Source organism: Mustela erminea, chromosome 18, assembly GCF_009829155.1.
Source record: "Mustela erminea isolate mMusErm1 chromosome 18, mMusErm1.Pri, whole genome shotgun sequence".
NCBI lineage: Eukaryota > Metazoa > Chordata > Mammalia > Carnivora > Mustelidae > Mustela > Mustela erminea.
This window is the reverse complement of record NC_045631.1, coordinates 50806013-50825014: the sequence shown is the minus strand read 5'-3', so window position 1 is coordinate 50825014 and position 19002 is coordinate 50806013. Positions and strand designations below refer to the sequence as shown.

Sequence of the window (19002 nt, the reverse complement as noted above, 5' to 3'; positions counted from 1 at the left end):
GGGAAGGGGTGGGAGGGATGGAGAAGAAGGAAGGAGGAAGGAAAGGGAAAAGGGTGCTTGGGTGGCTCAGTCAGTTAAGCCTCTGACTTTGGGTCAGGGTCCTGGGATCAAGCTACACATTGGGCTCCCTTCTTGGTAGAGAGCATGATTCTCCCTGTCCTGCTTTCGCAGCTGTGTGCTCTCTCTCTCTCTCTCTCTGTCTCTGTCAGATAAGTAAATAAAATCTTTTTTTTTTTTTTTTTAAAAAGAAAAGATGGGGCGCCTGGGTGGCTCAGTGGGTTAAGCCGCTGCCTTCGGCTCAGGTCATGATCTCAGGGTCCTGGGATCGAGTCCCGCATCGGGCTCTCTGCTCAGCAGGGAGCCTGCTTCCCTCTCTCTCTCTCTCTCTCTGCCTGCCTCTCCATCTACTTGTGATTTCTCTCTGTCAAATGGATAAATAAAATCTTTTAAAAAATAATAATAAAAAATAAAAAATAAAATAAAAAAAAGAAAAGAAATCTTGCTTTGTGACATAAATGTCATTTGGCTAGATACAAAGAGTCTTGCTGGAATTGGAGATGAAAAATATTCAAGATGTCCTGGCTCAAAACTTAAGTGGTGGGCAGAAAAGAAAACTCAGCTTTGCAACTGCCATTTTAGGAGATCCTCAGGTAAGTCAGACTAAATTTAGAGATGAATTCAAATTTTTAAAAATGAAACTTCTAGTAGTAGTTCAAATCTTTTGTTTGCAAAAAACACCTGTGATAAAGTAGTTGTGATAGAGCATTAAATATAATAACCTGGTCCTAACTATAATATCCTTTAAAATATATAAGCAATATGGTTTCTGCATGTTTTCTGGAAGAACTTCACTTTCCTGGAAATGCCCTTTATATACATCCATCCTTGGTAGGTTTTCCTGTTGGATGAACCAACTGCTGGATTGGATCCCTTTTCAAGGCACAAGGTTTGGAATCTCCTGAAGGAGCGGAAAGCAGACCGTGTGATCCTCTTCAGTACCCAGTTCATGGATGAGGCTGACATTCTGGCTGGTAACTGTTGACTCCCCCCTAAGTGTCCTGATGAGGTCTCTAGTAGGAGACTGGATTGGTATTCTCAGCAGTTGTATTTAATAATGTGGTCATCTAGGGGCGCTTGGGTGGCTCAGTGGGTTAAAGCCTCTGCCTTTGGCTCAGGTCATGATCCCTGGGTCCTGGGATCAAGCCTAGGATCGAGTGCTGCATCAGGCTCTCTGCTCAGCAGGGAGCCTGCTTCCCTCTCTGTCTCTGCCTGCCTCTCTGCCTACTTATGATCTCTGTCTGTCAAATAAATAAATAAAATTAAAATAATAATAATAATAATAATAATAATAATAATAATAGTGATGATGTGGTCATCTAGCCTTACCTGGCAATCTGGACCACTGGTAATGACATGAACTGGGCCCAAAGAGTCACTCCCAACCCTTTCCATGTGTCTCCCCAAATTTTGTATCATTTGATTACACCGGGACATGATCTGCCAGGAAAGTCAATTCTTGTGAAGTGAAAATCTATATTCTACTACATTAATCCCCTTACACAAAATTAAGGTGAATCAACTTGAAATATTCAAATGATCTTGGTGTTTGGTCAATTAAAATAAATAATATAATGGTAGTCTATATTAGAAGACATATGTGCATTACCTCCCTGGCTGGATGGATGGCAAAATAATAGCCTGAAATACACAAATAAGATTAAAGGGTACCTGTTCCAATGAGTCTTTATTAAGTCCTGGATTTAAAGATGCAGAAGCTCCTGAATTCCAGCTGGATCATGATTACCTGTCTTTTTCTTGGGAAAGAATGGACAACTTCCTAACAAACTTTCTTCTTTGCTTCTTCTGTTTCAGATAGGAAAGTGTTTCTCTCCAAAGGGAAGCTGAAGTGTGCAGGTTCTTCTCTGTTCCTCAAGAAGAAATGGGGCATTGGATATCACTTAAGGTAGGACCATGTCAGGAGGCTGGGAAAATGAGAAATGAGCTAGAGGAGACACAATGCTTGACCCAGTACATGACAGCACACAAGAAACTGTTGATTTGTTGCACAGAGATGTTTACATATCCATATGTGGAGATACTTGTGCACATATATGGAATTGCTGTGTGTATATGAGAGACACTGATGGGCAGATGTTAGAGATTGAAAATGTAAGATAACTTGGGGTGCCTGCCTGGGTGGCTCAGGTGATTAAGGTCCATCTCTTGATTTCCACTCAGGTCATGATCTCAGGGTTGTGAGAGCATGGATCCTCATATGTGCATGCACTCTTTCTCTCAAAAAGAAAGAGAGAAAGAAAGAACGAAAGAAAGAAAGAAAGAAAACAAAACAAGAAAATATAAGATAACTTAACAAAAAAAAATTGAGATAAATGTGGTAGAAAGTGTATCTACAACACACTGTTTGTTAAGGAAGGTTTGTATTAAGGGAACTTTCACAACTGACAAATTGTTTCATACATCCCTACCCTCTCTCCCCCATCTGTTAACATCATTTTTTAAGTAGACTCCTTGCTTCTCCTCCTCCTCCCAGCTACCCTCTTCTTGTGCTTCCTCTTCTTTCCATCCTCCTCATTTTATTTTTATCATCATTTTGAATAGTAGGATATTCTAGCTGTTAATTGACCTCAGAGATAAGATACTTAACATTATTTTACTTAAATCCTTTGTCTATTGAGATAGAAACTCTTGTTACTTATATTCTACAGATAAACATTTGGTTTCCCTAGGTTCATAAATGATAGAGCCAGAAATGGAGACTGGATATTTTTAACTTTGAAAACTAGTATCCATATCCATATTTTAAATTGATTTTTGATTTGTTCATGAATTGGTCAGTTTATCTGAAGTACAGCTCTGATTTAGACCATTGATATACCTTAAAAAGAAAAAAAAAAAATACACGACAACAACAGAACAAAAAAAAAAAACTTAAATGGTTCCATTTTACCTACTGGAATCCAGATTTTGTAGTCATGAAATGTTGGTGTGGCCCACCCCATCATGATTTCCTTATTATTTGCCTTTAGCCAATTCAGTATCCTTTAGTCAAAAATAAAATGCTCATTGTTCATTGCACATGTCCTACCATGACCTACATTTCCCCTTGTTTGAGGTTATTTACTGAGCTTTTCGGATTTCTTAGACCCATTACCACTTGTTCAAGTCCTAAAGCATTATTTTGAATGCCATCTCATGTAGTCTTTATTAATCCTCCAGCTCTGTGTATTTTTCCAGTATTTCATTTCGTAAGCTACATTGTTTGAATTGCTTCTTGGAAATTAATTAAACTTTCCAAAACTGTTTTCTCGCTTATGAAGTGGGAATAACAATTCCTAGTTGCAAGTAAAAAAAAGTAAATGAAAAGTAAATGACATGGTGCCTAGCACATTAGCATGGCAACAAAAACGCTCCTTAGGATCTCTGCCCAATTCACAAATCTCTTCATGGGCTCCTGGACAATACTTCGTGTAATTGCCTTCTTTCTTCTTCTAAATCAGGGTCAGCCAACTATGATCCATGGGCCAAATCCAGCCCACCTCCTGTTGCTGTAAATAATGTTTGATTGGAACACAGCCATACCCATGTGTTTAGATGTTGCTTGCATATGATGGCTTCCATGTTGCAACAGCAGTGTTGAATAATTTCAGTAGAGATCTACTGGCCTGTAAAGCCATTAGATCTCTACTGAAAAATAAAATAATAAAAAATTAAAAAATTAAAAAATATTTACGACATAGTCATTTTCAGAAAAAGTTGGCTGACCTCCATTTCCAAGACATACACTCTTCGAGAGAGGATGCGTGAACTGCTCGTGCCATCCTATTTAGTGCCCCACACAAATTCTTCTTAAGTGACCAAGAAGTATTTCTTAAATTATTCTTGTTTCAGGGGGCAGCAACCTCGTGGAGAACAACTATACTTTTTTTGGTTTTTGCTTTATTCCCTCAGTGGGTTTCACAGCTTCTAAAAATAGCATGTATTCTCAGATGTTCTTAATACTTGCATAAATAGCATAATTTTAATATGAGCAATTGATCAAATAAAATAGGCATTTTTAAAGGACTTGCTAAGTGCAAACATCACTATTATTCAGTTCTTAGGATAACCTTAGCTATTAATTTTTGCTGATGAGCAAATTACCCAGAAAGGTTAAGTAACACATTTCAAATGGTAAAACCAAAGTTAGAAGCCAAGCCACTACTAATATATTGTCCATTGCATACTTTATAAACTTGATTAATACATTTTTATTTGTTCTCCTATACTGGGGAGTTATCCACGGTATTTTTAAGTGGATAGACTGGTTTTCTCTCTCTTTGCAGATGACATGATTGTTTATATGGAAAACCCAAAAGACTTCACCCCCAAACTACTAGAACTCATACAACAATTCAGCAACGTGGCTGGATACAAAGTCAATGTACAGAAATCAGTGGCTTTCTTATACACTAATAATGAAAATACAGAAAGGGAAATTAGAGAATCGATTCCATTTACTATAGCACCAAGAACCATAAGATACCTGGGAATAAACCTAACCAAAGAGGTAAAGGAACTGTACTCGTGGTTTTTTCTATAATATTTTTTCTTAGTCATAGTTCTGAGGTTAGCATACAAAAAGAGCAAAATTAGTGATCTCAACAACCCATACCCACATTTATCCACAATTAATTTCTATCTATAACCCATTTCCTTCACAGCATTTACCACTATTGTTAATCATTTCTTTATGCTTGTTTATTTTTTTTCTCCCTGTCTCCCCACTGGACAGTGAACTACATAAGAACAGGGCAGTGCTCTCTTTTTCATCATTGTACCCTCATCCTAGTGTTTAGGGATATTTTTATCACAGACTAATAATTTAATAAATCTGTATAAAAAGGTAAATTGAATAACTAAACCTGCTTTATGTCTTTGCCTGTCAAAAATTCCTTCTTCTTGACCAATACGATAATCCTATTAAGCCAAATTAAACTCCTTTGAAAAATTCCATTTTATATAGTCCTGTTTGTGTCCTTGATATCTGTACTTCACCACTATTCTCCTTTTAAGGAATTGAGTGTTTATCAACCTTGTCTGGGCATTAGAACCTGAATGCCTAACCAATAGTTCTGATTAGCTCTCTTTGTTTTCTCCCATTACATTTATATGATCTGATTTTTTATCCTCTCTTTTCGTGTTTAAATGGCTTATCTCTTGCATTAGATTTTAATTTTTTTTTTGATCTGCCAGAAGCTAGTAATTTTTGTCACGCCACTGGAGACTATGTCAAATAACATAGATTCTTTTTTTTTCAAACACCAGTTTGCAGTTGAATGAACCGCATGTTCAGGAAAATATAACATCACTTATTAAACAACACATCCCTGATGCCAAATTATCAGCAGAAAGTGAAGGAAAACTTGTCTACACATTGCCCTTAGAAAGAACAAATAGATTTCCAGGTAATGTACAAGAACACCACAAAATGAGATACATAAATAATATTCATAGAAATAATGATAATTCTTGTATATTGAGAGCTCACAATGTGTTCAGCTATTTGAAACATGATGCAAAGAATAATACAGTAACTGAATGATTTTATTTACAGTGGGAAATATTATATTCTAATAGTGGCTTTACAATGTCTGGATATTTTAGGGAGCTTTTTTAGTCTTTCATTCCCTTTGTAGTACATAGCAAAATATTCTAGTGTTCATATATGTGAATAAATAGAAATGGTTGAAAACCTCTAGTTTAACCATTACAAATGGCTCTGTGATTCTTCTTTTCATAAGATTATTGTGATGACATTGGGGTTTTTAGGCCAATGCATAAAATATTTTTGTATGACCTTCTTTTGTGTGTGTGTGTGTGTGTTGGGGGGGGCAGCTATTTTGAATTATTTGTCAGGCAGATTGTGTCACTTCATTTCATGAGAGTTTGCTTCTGCGGGTTTACCTTGTTTCCTTTTTGGGAACATCTTTCACTTTTTCATTTTCCTTGACACTCTGCTGATGCCTAGGCACTAGATAAAGCAGACATCTCTTCCAGTCTTCAGAGACTGGCTTTCTGCAGGAGAAGACTTTAGCGATCAGCTTTGTCAGAGATTCTGAGCACCCCCGTCAACTCTTTTGAAGCAGGAAGCTGTGGTTTTGGTCAGGCCCCTCTATGGAGAGTCAAGAGAGTGAGTTATAGCATTACGTAAACTAGAGTAATCAGGATAATGTGCTATTGGCAGGATGATCAACACAAAGATAGAACGGACCTGAGAACCCAGAAATAAACCTACACAGATATGCCTCACTGATTTTTGACAAAGGGGGAAAAGCAATTTAATAGATAAAGGATAACCTTTCCAACAAATGGAGTAAGTAGATCCACAGGCATAAAAATAAACCTTTACCTAAATCTCCCACCTCATATAGAAATTAACATAATGTAAATCATGGACTTACATAAAATGTAAAACCATAATTTTTTTTAAATGAATAAGAGAAAATCTGCAGGTTCTACTACTAGACAGAGTTTTTAGACTGGACACCAAATTCATAATTTATGAAAGGAAAAATAATTATAAGTTTTCCTCCATCAAAATTTAAAAATTGCTTTGTGAAAGATCCTGTTAAGGAGATGATAGAATGAGCTATAGACTGGGAGAAAGTATTCACAAAGTATGTATCTCACAGAAGACTGGTATCTGAACACTTAGAGAACTCTGAAAACTCAACTGTAAAAAACAGACAACCCAACTGGAAAATGGGCAAAAGATAAGAACAGACAGTTCACTGAAGATGTGCAGGTGGCAGACACACATGAAAAGGTGTCCAGTATCATATGTCAGCAGGGAACTGCAAATTAAAACCATTATGAGGTTGCATTACATACTTAGCAGAATGGCTAAAAACTTTTTTTTTTACACAGTGATTATATCCAATGCTGGCTAAGATGTGGACAAAATGGATCACTCCTACCTTGATTATGGCAGTGGAAAATGGCACAGCCACTCTGGGAAAAGTTTGCCATTCCTTTGAAACACTAAACCCTCAACTCCCATACAGCCAAATGATTTCACTACTGGATATTTATCCTAGAGAGATGAAAACATATTCACACAAAAACTGGTATATGAATGTTTGTAGCAGCCTTATTTGGAGTAGACAATAGCTGAAAGGATCCAGATGCCCTTTAACAAGTAAATGGTTAAATTGTGGTACATTCATGACATGTAATACCACTCAACAATAAAAAGGAACAGGCTACTGACTGCCATATGCAACAACCCTGAGGAATAGTCAGGGAACTATTCTCAGCAGACATAGCCAATTCTAAAATATTGTATACTGTAGGGCTCAATTTATATAACATTCTTGAAATAACAGAATTCTAGAAATGGAGGGCAGATTAATAGTAGACATGGGTTGGGAGAAGATGGGATCAGGAGTGATGGGTGTGCTGTCTATGAGTAGCATGATCTTTGTGGTGATGGAAATGTTCTGTATCTTGATTGTATTAATATCAGTAGCATGGGTGTGATATCCTATAGTGGCTTTTTAAGATATTACCATTGGGGGAAACTGAGTGAAGTGTACAGATCGCTCTATTATTTTTTTTTAAGATTTTATTTATTTATTTGACAGACAGAGATCACAAGCAGGCAGAGAGGCAGGCAGAGAGAGAGGAGGAAGCAGGTTCCCCGCTGAGCAGAAAGCCCCATGCGGGGCTCGATCCCAGGACCCTGGGATCATGACCTGAGCTGAAGGCAGAGGCTTTAACCCACTGAGCCACCCAGGCGCCCCCTCTCTATTATTTTTTATAACCACATGTGAATCTAAAATTATCTCAAGGGACACCTGGGTAGTGTTGTGTAAGCATCCAACTCTTGATTTTGGTTCAGGTCATGATCTCAAGGTCATGAGATCAAGACCCATGTTGGGCTCTGGGCCGGATGGGGGGGTCTGCTTGGGATTCTCTCGCTCTCTCCCTCTGCCCTTCCCCCTGCTTGCACTCTCTCTCTCTCTCTTTCTAAAAATAAAATAAAATAAAATAATCTCCAAAAAAAAGTTTAATTAAAAAAGAAAGAAAAAGTTAACTTATTATGTATGTTATTCAGAAGATTTACTCCCTGGTCATGGAGCACAAGGAGGGCTGCACTGGGTGGTTGAAGCAATTAGCTGGGCCGTAAGTGTGGTTAACAGACACATAAATTACCCCACAAAGTCATTCAAATGTCCATTTTATGGTGACAGCACAAGCATTCCTTAAAGCCATAGGGAAAATGTTAATTGAACCCTAATTAATCTGTTCTCATGCTAGTTCTAATTTAGAGGAGGCTTGTAAGATTTTAGGTGGAATGGAGAATGACACATAATGTTCACTAGCAGTTTGAATCTTGCTGCTTCTCTGCTTTTCTGTCTATCTTGCTCTCGCCAGGATGGAAAGCCTTTAATTGATCCTTTTGCCCAACGAGAAGCTGCAGGTGGAATCCTCAGGATGTATGTAATCATGTTAAGATTTAAAATTAGCTTTTTATTCAAGCTTTGTTGAATTAGCTGTTATTATTCTGATCTGTGTAGGCAGGGACATTGTTTATTGTTGTAAGAATACCCGAAGTATTTTTGGTGATCAAACTGAGGAATGAGTAGATACAGAATTGCTTGCGGGAGACTGATTGCCCCTTCCCTACCATTCTAAGATACCCTGAGTCGGCTGTGTTTCTCTGTGAGATCTTGTGAATTTTTTCTTCCACAGTTAAAAGCTGAAAATTTAGAAATATGATTTATAATTTGTGTCCTTCCTTTAACAGAGATTTTTGGAACTGAAAAAAGCTCCTGCACCATCCAACTAATTCTCAAAAAAATTAGTTCTTTCCCTTCAGCCGGTTAAAACACAAATGGTCCTTTGGGACGCCTGAGTGGCTCAGTGGGTTAAAGCCACTGCCTTCAGCTCGTCATGATCCCAGGGTCCTGGGATCGAGTCCCACATCGGGCTCTGCTCAGTGGGGACCCTGCTTCCTCCTCTCTCTCTCTCTCTCTCTACCTGCCTCTCTGCCTACTTGTGATCTCTCTCTGTCAAATAAATAAATAAAATCTTTAAAAACACACACACACACGGATGGTTCTGGAACAGAGTCTTCAGTTAATTCGGGTTAATTAGTATATGGGCTATAACACAATATACAATTACAAATAACGTAGGAAATTTGAAGAACAAGGTTCCTTATTAGGAAATGTGAGTTTTAAAATGTCTGACCTATCACAAGTATGACTTCATACTTTTCATATATTTGTGCTTTTTGTTTGAAAAGTGGTCCTCAGCTCACTCGTGATCTTTGTTGTTTTGATTTTCTGTTGTCTGTGTTCTGCAGCACTTTACAATGATCTGGATAGATGTTCTGACCTGGGAATTGAGAATTATGGTGTTTCCATGACAACCTTGAATGAAGTGTTCCTGAAACTGGAAGGGAAATCAGCAATTGATGAATCGGGTAAGCAAAGTGCATGAGAGTGATCACATAGCACAATTTATAACAATGCAGTATAGATTTCCATAAGACACAAGTCCTTTCCTGACAGGGATGAGTAAAGCCAAAATGCATCCCTGTGACTTCTGCTACCTTTCCTGTCAGTGGTGCCTTGTTATTAGAGGTGACTCATTTTCTTCTAAACAGGGATCACTGCCTTCATCCTGCTTCCCAAGAGCAATTTCAGACAAAACATTGATTTTCAGTCTCTCTCTTCCAGCGTTCTGATTACGTCCTTTCATTGCCTGCTGGTGTCCCCAGTTTTTTTTTTTAATTATTTAATTTAATTTAATTTTTTTGTTAACATATAATGTATTATTTGCCCCAGGGGTACAGGTCTGTGAATCATCAGGATTACACATTTCACAGCACTCACCATAGCACATACCCTCCCCGATGTCCATAACCCAGCCACCCTATCCCCATTGCTCCCGCCCCCCAGAAACCCTCAGTTTGCTTTGTGAGATTAAGATTCTCTTATGGTTTGTCTCCCTCCCGATCCCATCTTGTTTCATTTTTTCCTTCCGTAGCTCCCACAACCCCCCGCCCTGCCTCTCCAATTCCTCATATCAGTGATACCGTATGATAATTGTCTTTCTCTGATTGACTTATTCACTCAACTTAATACCCTCTAGTTCCATCCACATTGTTGCAAATGGCAAAATATCATTTCTTTTGATGGCTGCATAGTATTCCATTGTGTGTGTGTGTGTGTGTGTGTTTGTGTGTGTATACACATCTTCTTTATCCATTCATCTGTTGATTGACATCTAGGTTCTTTCCATAGTTTGGCTACTGTGGACATTGGTGTTAGAAACATTCAGGTGCATGTGCCCCTTCGGATCACTACGTTTCTATCTTTAGGGTAAATACCCCGTAGTGCAATTGCTGGGTTTGGGGTAGCTCTATTTTTCAGGTTTTTGAGGAACCTCCATGCTGTTTTCCAGAGTGGCTGCACCAGCTTGCATTTCCACCGACAGTGTAGGAGGGTTCCCCTTTCTCCACATCCTCACCAACATCCGTTGTTTCCTGACTTGTCAATTTTAGCCATTCTGACTGGTGTGTGGTAGTATCTCATTGTGGTTTTGATTTGTATTTCCCTGATGCTGAGTGATGTGGGGCACTTTTTCATTGTGTCTGTTTGACCTCCCTGATTTCTGATGAGAAGTCAGCTTTAGATCTTATTGACAATCTCTTGTGTGTGATGTGTTGTTTTTCTCCTGCTGCTTTCCAGATTCTGTTTTTGTCCTTGGCGTCTGACAGCTTGACCCTGATATCTTTAGGTGTTGGTCTCTTTGCATTTATCCTGCTGGGAGTTTGGTGAGCTTTTTTGTATGTGTGGTTTGTGTTTTTCAACAAATGTGAGCAGTTTTTAGCCATTAATTTTTCAACGATACTTTCTGACCCTTTCTCTCTCAACTCTCCTTCTGGAACTTCCATTAATGTACGTGGTAGTGTATGTTACTATGCTTAATAATGTCTCACATTTGTCTGGGACTTCATTTAATTTTCATTGTTTTTTCCTTCTGTTCTTCAAACTTAATAATCTCAGTTTATCTTTTGTCACGTTCACTGATTTCTTTCTTCCGCCAGGAGGTATTTGTTGAGCTTTTATTTTTTTTTTTCACTCTTTTTATTATGTTAAGTTAGCCACTGTATAGTACCTCATTAGTTTTTGATGTAGTGTTCAATGATTCACTAGTTGCATGTAACACCCAATGTTCATCACAAAATGTGCCCTCCTTAGTGCCCATCACCCGGTGACTCCATGCCCCCACCCCTCCCCCCTCTGAAACCTTCAGCTTGTTTCCCAGAGTCCATAGTCTCTCACGGTCCGTCTCCCTCTCTGATTTCTCCCCCTTCAGTTTTCCGTTCCTTTGCCTGTGGTTCTCTGTGCCATTCCTTATAGTTCATATATGAATGAAACCACATAATTCTTTCTCTGCTTGACTTATTTGACTTAGCATAATCCCCTCCAGTTCTATCCATGTCGATATAAATGGTAGATATTCATTCTTTCTGAAGGCTGAGTAACATCCCATCGTATATATGAACCACACCTTTTTTTGTCCGTTCATCTGATGAAGAGCTTTTATTTTTTCAGTCAATTTTTAAAATCAGTTATTACACATTTCAACTCAAAAATTCCCAGTTGGTTATTTTAAATAAGTTTACACTTTTCATTATACACCCTATTTGATGACAGAGTATTGTAATACTTGGTGATTTCTAAATGTGTCATTCAGTGTACAAATATGTACAAATATGTGTGGATTTCCAAGATACTTTTATTGATATTAAAGTCATATTCCAGCACAGGCAAAATTCTGGAGCTCTCTCTATGGGATACAAGCCCACTGCTCAATTTCTCAACAATAGCAGATATCTCCCTGATTTTCAACTTGCTATCATTTTTTTATTTATTTGGTTTTGGGGGGAGTTTCAGTTTCTCTACTCCTGGGAGGTAACCTGACTCTCCAGTCTTGACCATGGCTCACCATGTCTTGGGAGATCACTCCTCCTCACCACCCCATACTCTAAATTAGTCTGTCAATGCCTGTATCCAGCCAAGATCTAGTCTCTCTTAGTCTGTCTTTCTCCACTCATTTGTCTGGTAACCAGCCCCTACTGGATTTCCTTTACAAAGGAAAGCCCCATGTACCTTGATGATATCTTGCCCAAGACTCTATGGACCTGATATGTATCTTTCTTAGCTTTTCTTTACAATCTTCGGCCTTTGTTCCTAAGTATTTGGTGAAATTCTCATGGGAAAGAATTGGTAAAAGGTGTGAACTCAGTGTGTGACTTGGGTACCAGGCCACATATGATGAGAAGAGTTTGTTTAAAGCTCTCTCCTCATTCATGTCTGAAGTTGTTTTTTTCTTCTTCTACCATACCCCTAACATGAGAACACCCATATGTATCATCTCCTCTAGGGATGGCTCTTCCCTTTCTTTGTGCTTTCATTTATCTAATAGGTTAAAAATAGCAGGTATTATTCTCTTGGGAAGAGAGGTGACCACCTCTGGGGCACCTGGGGGGCATGATGTGATCATGCATATTTGTCATAACCTCTTTAATGTACTGTCTGTATCCATATGATCTAAGATCCCCTTTCTACTTTTGTTCAAGACATGAAACTTCATTGATGTTTCTAGCTTGTAGCAGCAGCCAATAGCTCCACATAAAACTACAGTTTCACAGAAGATTGTGATATCGTTGCTAAAACATCTCCTCCAGGAAGCTCCAGAAGGTCCATCTGAAGTGGGATTTTGTGAATTGCTTTTTTTTTTTTTTTTTGTATTTTGTAGATATGGCCACGTTGGGAGAAGCACGGGCAGAAAGAACTGGAGACACAGAGAGGCTTGTTGAGATGGAACAAGTTCTCAGCTCACTCAATGAGACGACAAAGACCATAGGGGGCCTGGCTCTCTGGAAACAGCAAATCTGCGTGATTGCACGTGCTCGCTTCTTGAACTTAAAGCATGAAAGGAAAGCTCTCTTATCTCTGTGAGTGTCAGAGGGCCACAGATGGTTTTTCTTTTTTTTTTTTTTCCCAATCAATACATTAAAAAACAAATCTGAGATGTAAAATCAAGAGAAGATAATGAAAAAATTAAAATAAATATCTGCACCTACAAAACTGGATAAAGAATAATACCCCAGTTTGGTTAATGGTTTTGGTGGTTATCTATTGGCAGTCTAAAGGGGAAATTTGTCACGTTTTTGAAGTGAATTTTCAGGAAAAAGTTCAAGTAATGTAGTTTTCCTGTGTTATTCCATCTCTTTCAAATTTTCCACTGGGTAGGTGACTGAAACAATGGGATGCAGATTTATGTCCTGCACACCCCCCAACATATCCATATGCCCATGCCTTATTTTGAGTATTGTACAGTAATGCTCCTGACACTTCCCTGGATGTCCTGATGCTCCCACTGGGTTCCACTTGGTCTTACCTAAATGTCATGACTTCCCACCAGCTCTCCTTAGTGTTGCTAGTTCACTCTCCATACTTCCTTTCTTTTTTTTAAAGATTTTATTTATTTGACAGACAGAGATAACAAGTAGGCAGAGAGGCGGCAGAGAGAGAGGGGGAAGCAGGCTCCCTGCTGAGCAGAGAGCCCGATGCGGGGCTCGATCCCAGGACCCTGAGATCGTGACCTGAGCCAAAGACAGATGCTTAACCAACTGAGCCACCCAAGCACCCCCCATACTTCTTTTCTTTAAAAAAAAATATTTTATTTATTTATATATCTGAGTGACAGAGCTTGAGCAGGGGAAGTGACAGCCAGAGGGAGAACAAGCTCCCCACTGAGCAAGGAGCCTGATGTGGGACTCAATTCTAGGACACTGGGATCATGACCTGAGCTGAAGGCAGATGCCTAACTCACGGAGCCATCCAGGCTCATTCCCCTGTACTTCCTGTGTGCACACTGGCCACTATCTCTGCTCCTCCGAATCGCATCCCCTCTCACTGGCTCACTTGTGTCTGTGGCACTTTGGCTACCAATCAGTACCTCGTCTATGAATACTTTGATGAAGCATCAAAAAGATAGGACGCTTGTTAGCACATAATAGAGTCTCCATAAATACTCATGAATAGGAAAGTAATGGGAATTCATTAAGAGTCTATGACAAGGAGATAGCATGATTTAAGAAAAACCTTTATTATTTATCTTGCAACCTTGTATAACAACGTCTGGAGAGATGCTGGGCATTTAGCAAGAATTCAAACAAGCTGTAACATTGTAAAACAAGAATTTAGGAACAGAGAAAAGTTTTGAAGCAAGGTATAAGGATGGAACGATAAAAATTTTCAACCGAGGGGTAACTGGGTGGCTCACTTGGTAAAGCATCTGACTCTTGGTTTTGGCTCAGGTCATGCTCTCAGGGTCGAGAGATCAAGTCCTGTGTTGGGCTCTGTGTTCAGCAGGGAGTCTGCTTGGGGATTCTCTCTCTCTCTCCCTCTACTCCTCCCGACCTGACTCATGCCCTCTCTCTGTCTCTCTCTCTCAAATTAAAAAAAAATTTTTTTTTTCAACTTCCTTGAAATGGTGACTACAAGAGAATAAAGAATAATTGAAAATTTGAGCTCGGTGACTAAAGAAATCCTGCTGTCACTGACAGCAATAGGGACTATCTGAAGAGGAGTAGCTGTGAAGAAAATGGAGTCCAGAGCATTGATGGATTAACTGGCAGGAAGGAAGAGCAAAAAACTGGAGTCTCAGGAGAGAAGACGAATCGGCAGGCACAGTTCAAGGACACCTGACCCTTGACACTGTGTGGGATAAGCCATAGCCTAAGAGTAAGAAGAGAAGGGAACCAAGGATAAGTGTCCATTTTGTCATCTTTAATCCAGAGGTGGGAAAGGGGCAGAAACTCAAGAAATGAATCAGAGAGCTCGATGTTTAATTTTCATAATCTCTTGATCTCATCACATCACCATCCACTCAGACAGTTCTGAAAGGTTCAGAAATGACTGTGCATTCACGCTGGCCCTTTTCTTCTGGGTAGGCTCTTGATTCTAGGAGTTGGAATTTGCCCTCTTCTTTTGAGGACTATCCGCAACAGAATATATGAAATGAGCTACACTTGGGAACTTTCTCCTCATTTATACTTCCTTGCTCCTGGACAATCACCACACGATCCTCTCACTCAATTACTGATCATCAATAAAACAGGTAATGATGGGGTGTGTCTCCATTCCTAAACGCATTCCCTGTTATGAGCATTACTTAGAAAACATAAAATGTGAGAGAGAAAAATGAGCTTTGGGCTTCTTCAGCATAAAACCACTCATGAGTCTTGAGGGTGATGAGTACAAGCCCAAAATGGAGAAGGAACTAGGGAAGGATTTGCTGAGGAGAAATAAATTTTTTGGTGGCTGTGCACAAAATGAAATGCTTACAATTCAGTGGGTTTGAGTGTATTTCACAGAATTGTGTGACCATCGTTACAACTTATGTTAGGACATTTTCATCTCAAAAAAGAAATTTCATACTCACTAAGTACTCACTCCCATTCACTTGTCCCCTGCTCAGAGAAAGCACAAGTTTTCTTTCTGTTTCCATGGATCTGCTACTCTGGACATTTAATATAAGTAGAATTATGCAATGTAGGTTCTTTTATGACTGACCTCTTTCACGTAATATGATGTTTTCAAGGTTCATCTATGTTGTAGCATGTTTCAATATTTAATTTTTTAATTGTGGAATAATATTCTTTCCTGGGACTGTGCTACATTTTATTTATTATTCATCAGTTGATGGGTATATTCCTCCAATAACCGGCTATTATGAATATTGCTGCTATAAAAGTCCAAGTTTTTGTATGAACATACTTTTTTTTTTCATCTCCTTGGGGTATAAAACCCAGGGGTCATATGGTGACAGTATTTAGCCTTTTGAGGAACAGCTAAACTCTTTTAAAGTGACTATCCCAATTTATTGTTATGCGAAAAGTTTGTGAAAACTCCAGTTTCTACACATTTTCACCCAAATTTGTTATTTCCTTTTTTGGTCATACCCCTTTTAGTGTGAATCAAGTAGTATCTTGTGGTTAGATTTGCATTTTGCTAGTAACTAGTGACCTTAGGCATCTTTTCATGTACGTCTTTTCATTACTGACCATTGTATATCTATCTTTGGAGAAATGTCTTTTAAAATATGGGTTGTATGTCTTTTTTATTGAATCCTAAGTGTTCTTTATATATTCTAGATACATGTCTCTTCTTAGATGCAATAGATCCTCACTATTCACAGATTCTGTATTTGCAAACCTATCTAGTCAGGAAAATTTATTTGTGACCCCAAAACCAATACTCTTGGCTCTTTCATAGTAAGTCACAGACATGCTCAGAGAAATGAAAAATTGGAGTCGCCTGATGCACAATTTCTAGCTGAGGTAAACAAGATGATGGTCTGCCTTGTTCTTTTAGGTCTCACACTATACATAAATATCCTTTCTGTAGTCCATTTAGGGCCATGTTTTTCACACTTTCTTGCTTTTTTGGGTGATTTTGCTGTTGAAAATTACCCCCAAGAGTAGGGTCGAGGTGCTTTCCAGTGTCCCTAAGTAGGGGAGGCTGTGAGGTAACTTACAGAGAAAATATGTGTGTCAAATAAACTTTGTTCAGGCATGAGTTATAGTGCCATTGGCTGTGAGATCAATGTTAATGAATCAACAATATATACACCAAAACATAAAAATATGGTGATATATTGATTGATCAAAGAAACTGTTGTGACCAGAAGCTCACAGGAACTGAACCTTGTGTTTCTCTTCAGAGCAATAATTGAGAATTCACTAATTCCATGTTTGTGGTGATGTTAGAGAATATATGTACCATGAATAATAAGAATCAATGGCAAATATTTTGCAAATATTTCACCTCACCCTGTAGATTGCCTTTGCATTTTCTCATTGGCATCCGTTGAAACATAATGTTTTAATTTTTATGAGGTCTAACTTGTTTTTTTTTCCCTTGCTTGTGCTTTTGGTGTCATATCTAAGTAAGCTTTACCTAACCCAAGATCACAAAGATTTACTTCTATATTTCCTTCTAAGGTTTTTATACTCTTAGTTCTTATATGTAGGTCTCTGATCCATTTTGAGTTAATTTTTTTGTATGGTGTGAGGAAGGGATGCAACTTCAATAGCTATCCAGTTATCTTCCTAGGAGGGTCTGGACACCAACCTTCCAGTCCCGTGTTGCAGAAACTCCATCCCAGGCAGTGAGAGGTCTGGAGTTCTCTTCTTCCAACCATCCCCTACTCATAAGTTGGAAGCTCTATCCTAGGCACAAGTTCTTGACTAGATCCAGTCAGAGGGGATCTTCTGTCATACTAATCAATGACAGGGAATGAAGGTGTAGATTTTTTTACTCAAGTGCCATTTTCTTAGTGTTCTTACCCAGATTTATTAGATTATCTTAAATAAATGTGGAGGTTTTTTCTTTCTTCATTTTCTGTATGCCCTTAAGGCAGTCAGGAGACTTTAACTTATTGGATTTTTAGTGATTTGCACAAGTTATGGTTGCCTTTCTAGGGGAAAGTCCACAAACCTCTCCATGCCTTCATCCAACAAGTTATCTTCCCAATTCAAGACACATTTTGAAAGTCAGTTAATAAGGTAGCAGTAGTAAAATGAGATTTAGCAATTTTGGTTGTTAATTACTGGAGATTATCTGTGTCACTAAAACTTGAATTGTTATGGCCACTCAATGCAATATTCTAGGGGAAAACATCTATTCTAAATGCCATATTGTGGTAAAAAAGACTTTCACCTTTCACATTAGCAGTAATCAGAAGCAAATAAATATAAAGTAAGTTGAATGACAAGTGAATAGACTTAATTCAAAGTAGCAAGTATGTTCTGATGTAGAAAAATATCCTGACCATATTACAGTAAGGATCACATAATGACATTAATTATAATTTTACTATACAACCTGATATTGATTTTCTAAGTTTTGTGATATACCTATCTACAACTCAGGGGCAAGCATTGATGACTTTATACATTCTGTGGAGCATCAGAACATAGCTTTGGAAGTGGATATATCTGGAACCAAAACTGGCGTCGATGACCTGTCTTATAATGGAGCCATCATTGTATCTGGTAATACAGAGGTATGCTGGTTTCTGTTTCATAATGTTTCCCAAAGGTGTGGAAAAGCTAATATAATACCAGTGTACTCAGTTCTCCCCTTTAGGAAATAAAATGAAAAACAAATATTGCTTTTATTACTTAATGAGTGGCAGTCATTAATATGATGAATAATTCATACCTCAGTCATTGTCTACCAATACAAATGACGTGTATTAGCAAAATAAATACTATATAATACCCACTGTCAAGTGCACATTTGAGTCCAAAGAACTCAGATTTCCTCTCAGTGATTTTACTATACATATATTGTGAAACCTGTTTTATTCTTTTAAAGATGTTATTTATTTATTTATTTGACAGACAGAGATCACAAGTAGGCAGAGAGGCAGGTGGGGGTGGGGGGCAGGTAGAGCAGGCTCCCTGCTAAGCAGAGAGGCTGATGCGGGGCTCTATCCCAGGACACTGGGATCATGACCTGAGCCGAAGGCAGAAGCTTTAACCCACTGAGCTACCCAGGCACCCCTGTTTTATTCTTTAACAATAATAATTGATTCTAGTCTTAAGCCAGACATCTGGTGTCTTGAAAATAAGATTCAGCCTACGTATGTGTTTTGTTTTCCTTACACAGTGTGTGTTTTTTGCTTTATTTGACATCATTTTAAAAACATGATCTTCTTGTTAAAATATTGAATTTGGGGGCACCTGGATGGTTCAGTTTTTAAGCATGTTCCTTCAGCTCAGGCCGGGATTCCAGGGTCCTGGGATCGAGTCCCACATCAGGCTCCCTGCTCGGCAGGAGCCTGCTTCTCCCTCTCCCACTCCCCCTGTTTGTGTTCCCCCTCTCACTGTCTGTCAAATAAATAAAT

The 19002-nt window shown here is 38.6% G+C and overlaps 1 protein-coding gene across 3 annotated transcripts in view; it reads left to right on the top strand.

The window, feature by feature from the left end:
- ABCA8 (ATP binding cassette subfamily A member 8) overlaps positions 1–19002 on the top strand; it is a 69148-nt gene that overhangs the window by 26059 nt on the left and 24087 nt on the right. For all 3 annotated transcript variants that reach the window (XR_004280452.1, XM_032320132.1, XM_032320133.1), the window contains 8 exons: positions 531–650; positions 893–1031; positions 1873–1963; positions 5326–5465; positions 9371–9490; positions 12838–13036; positions 15041–15207; positions 18023–18156. Coding sequence is in view for 2 of the 3 variants with exons in the window: in XM_032320132.1 (XP_032176023.1) it covers positions 531–650; positions 893–1031; positions 1873–1963; positions 5326–5465; positions 9371–9490; positions 12838–13036; positions 15041–15207; positions 18023–18156 (1110 nt within the window). In the remaining variant the exon portion in view is untranslated. The remainder of the gene's footprint in view (positions 1–530; positions 651–892; positions 1032–1872; positions 1964–5325; positions 5466–9370; positions 9491–12837; positions 13037–15040; positions 15208–18022; positions 18157–19002) is intronic.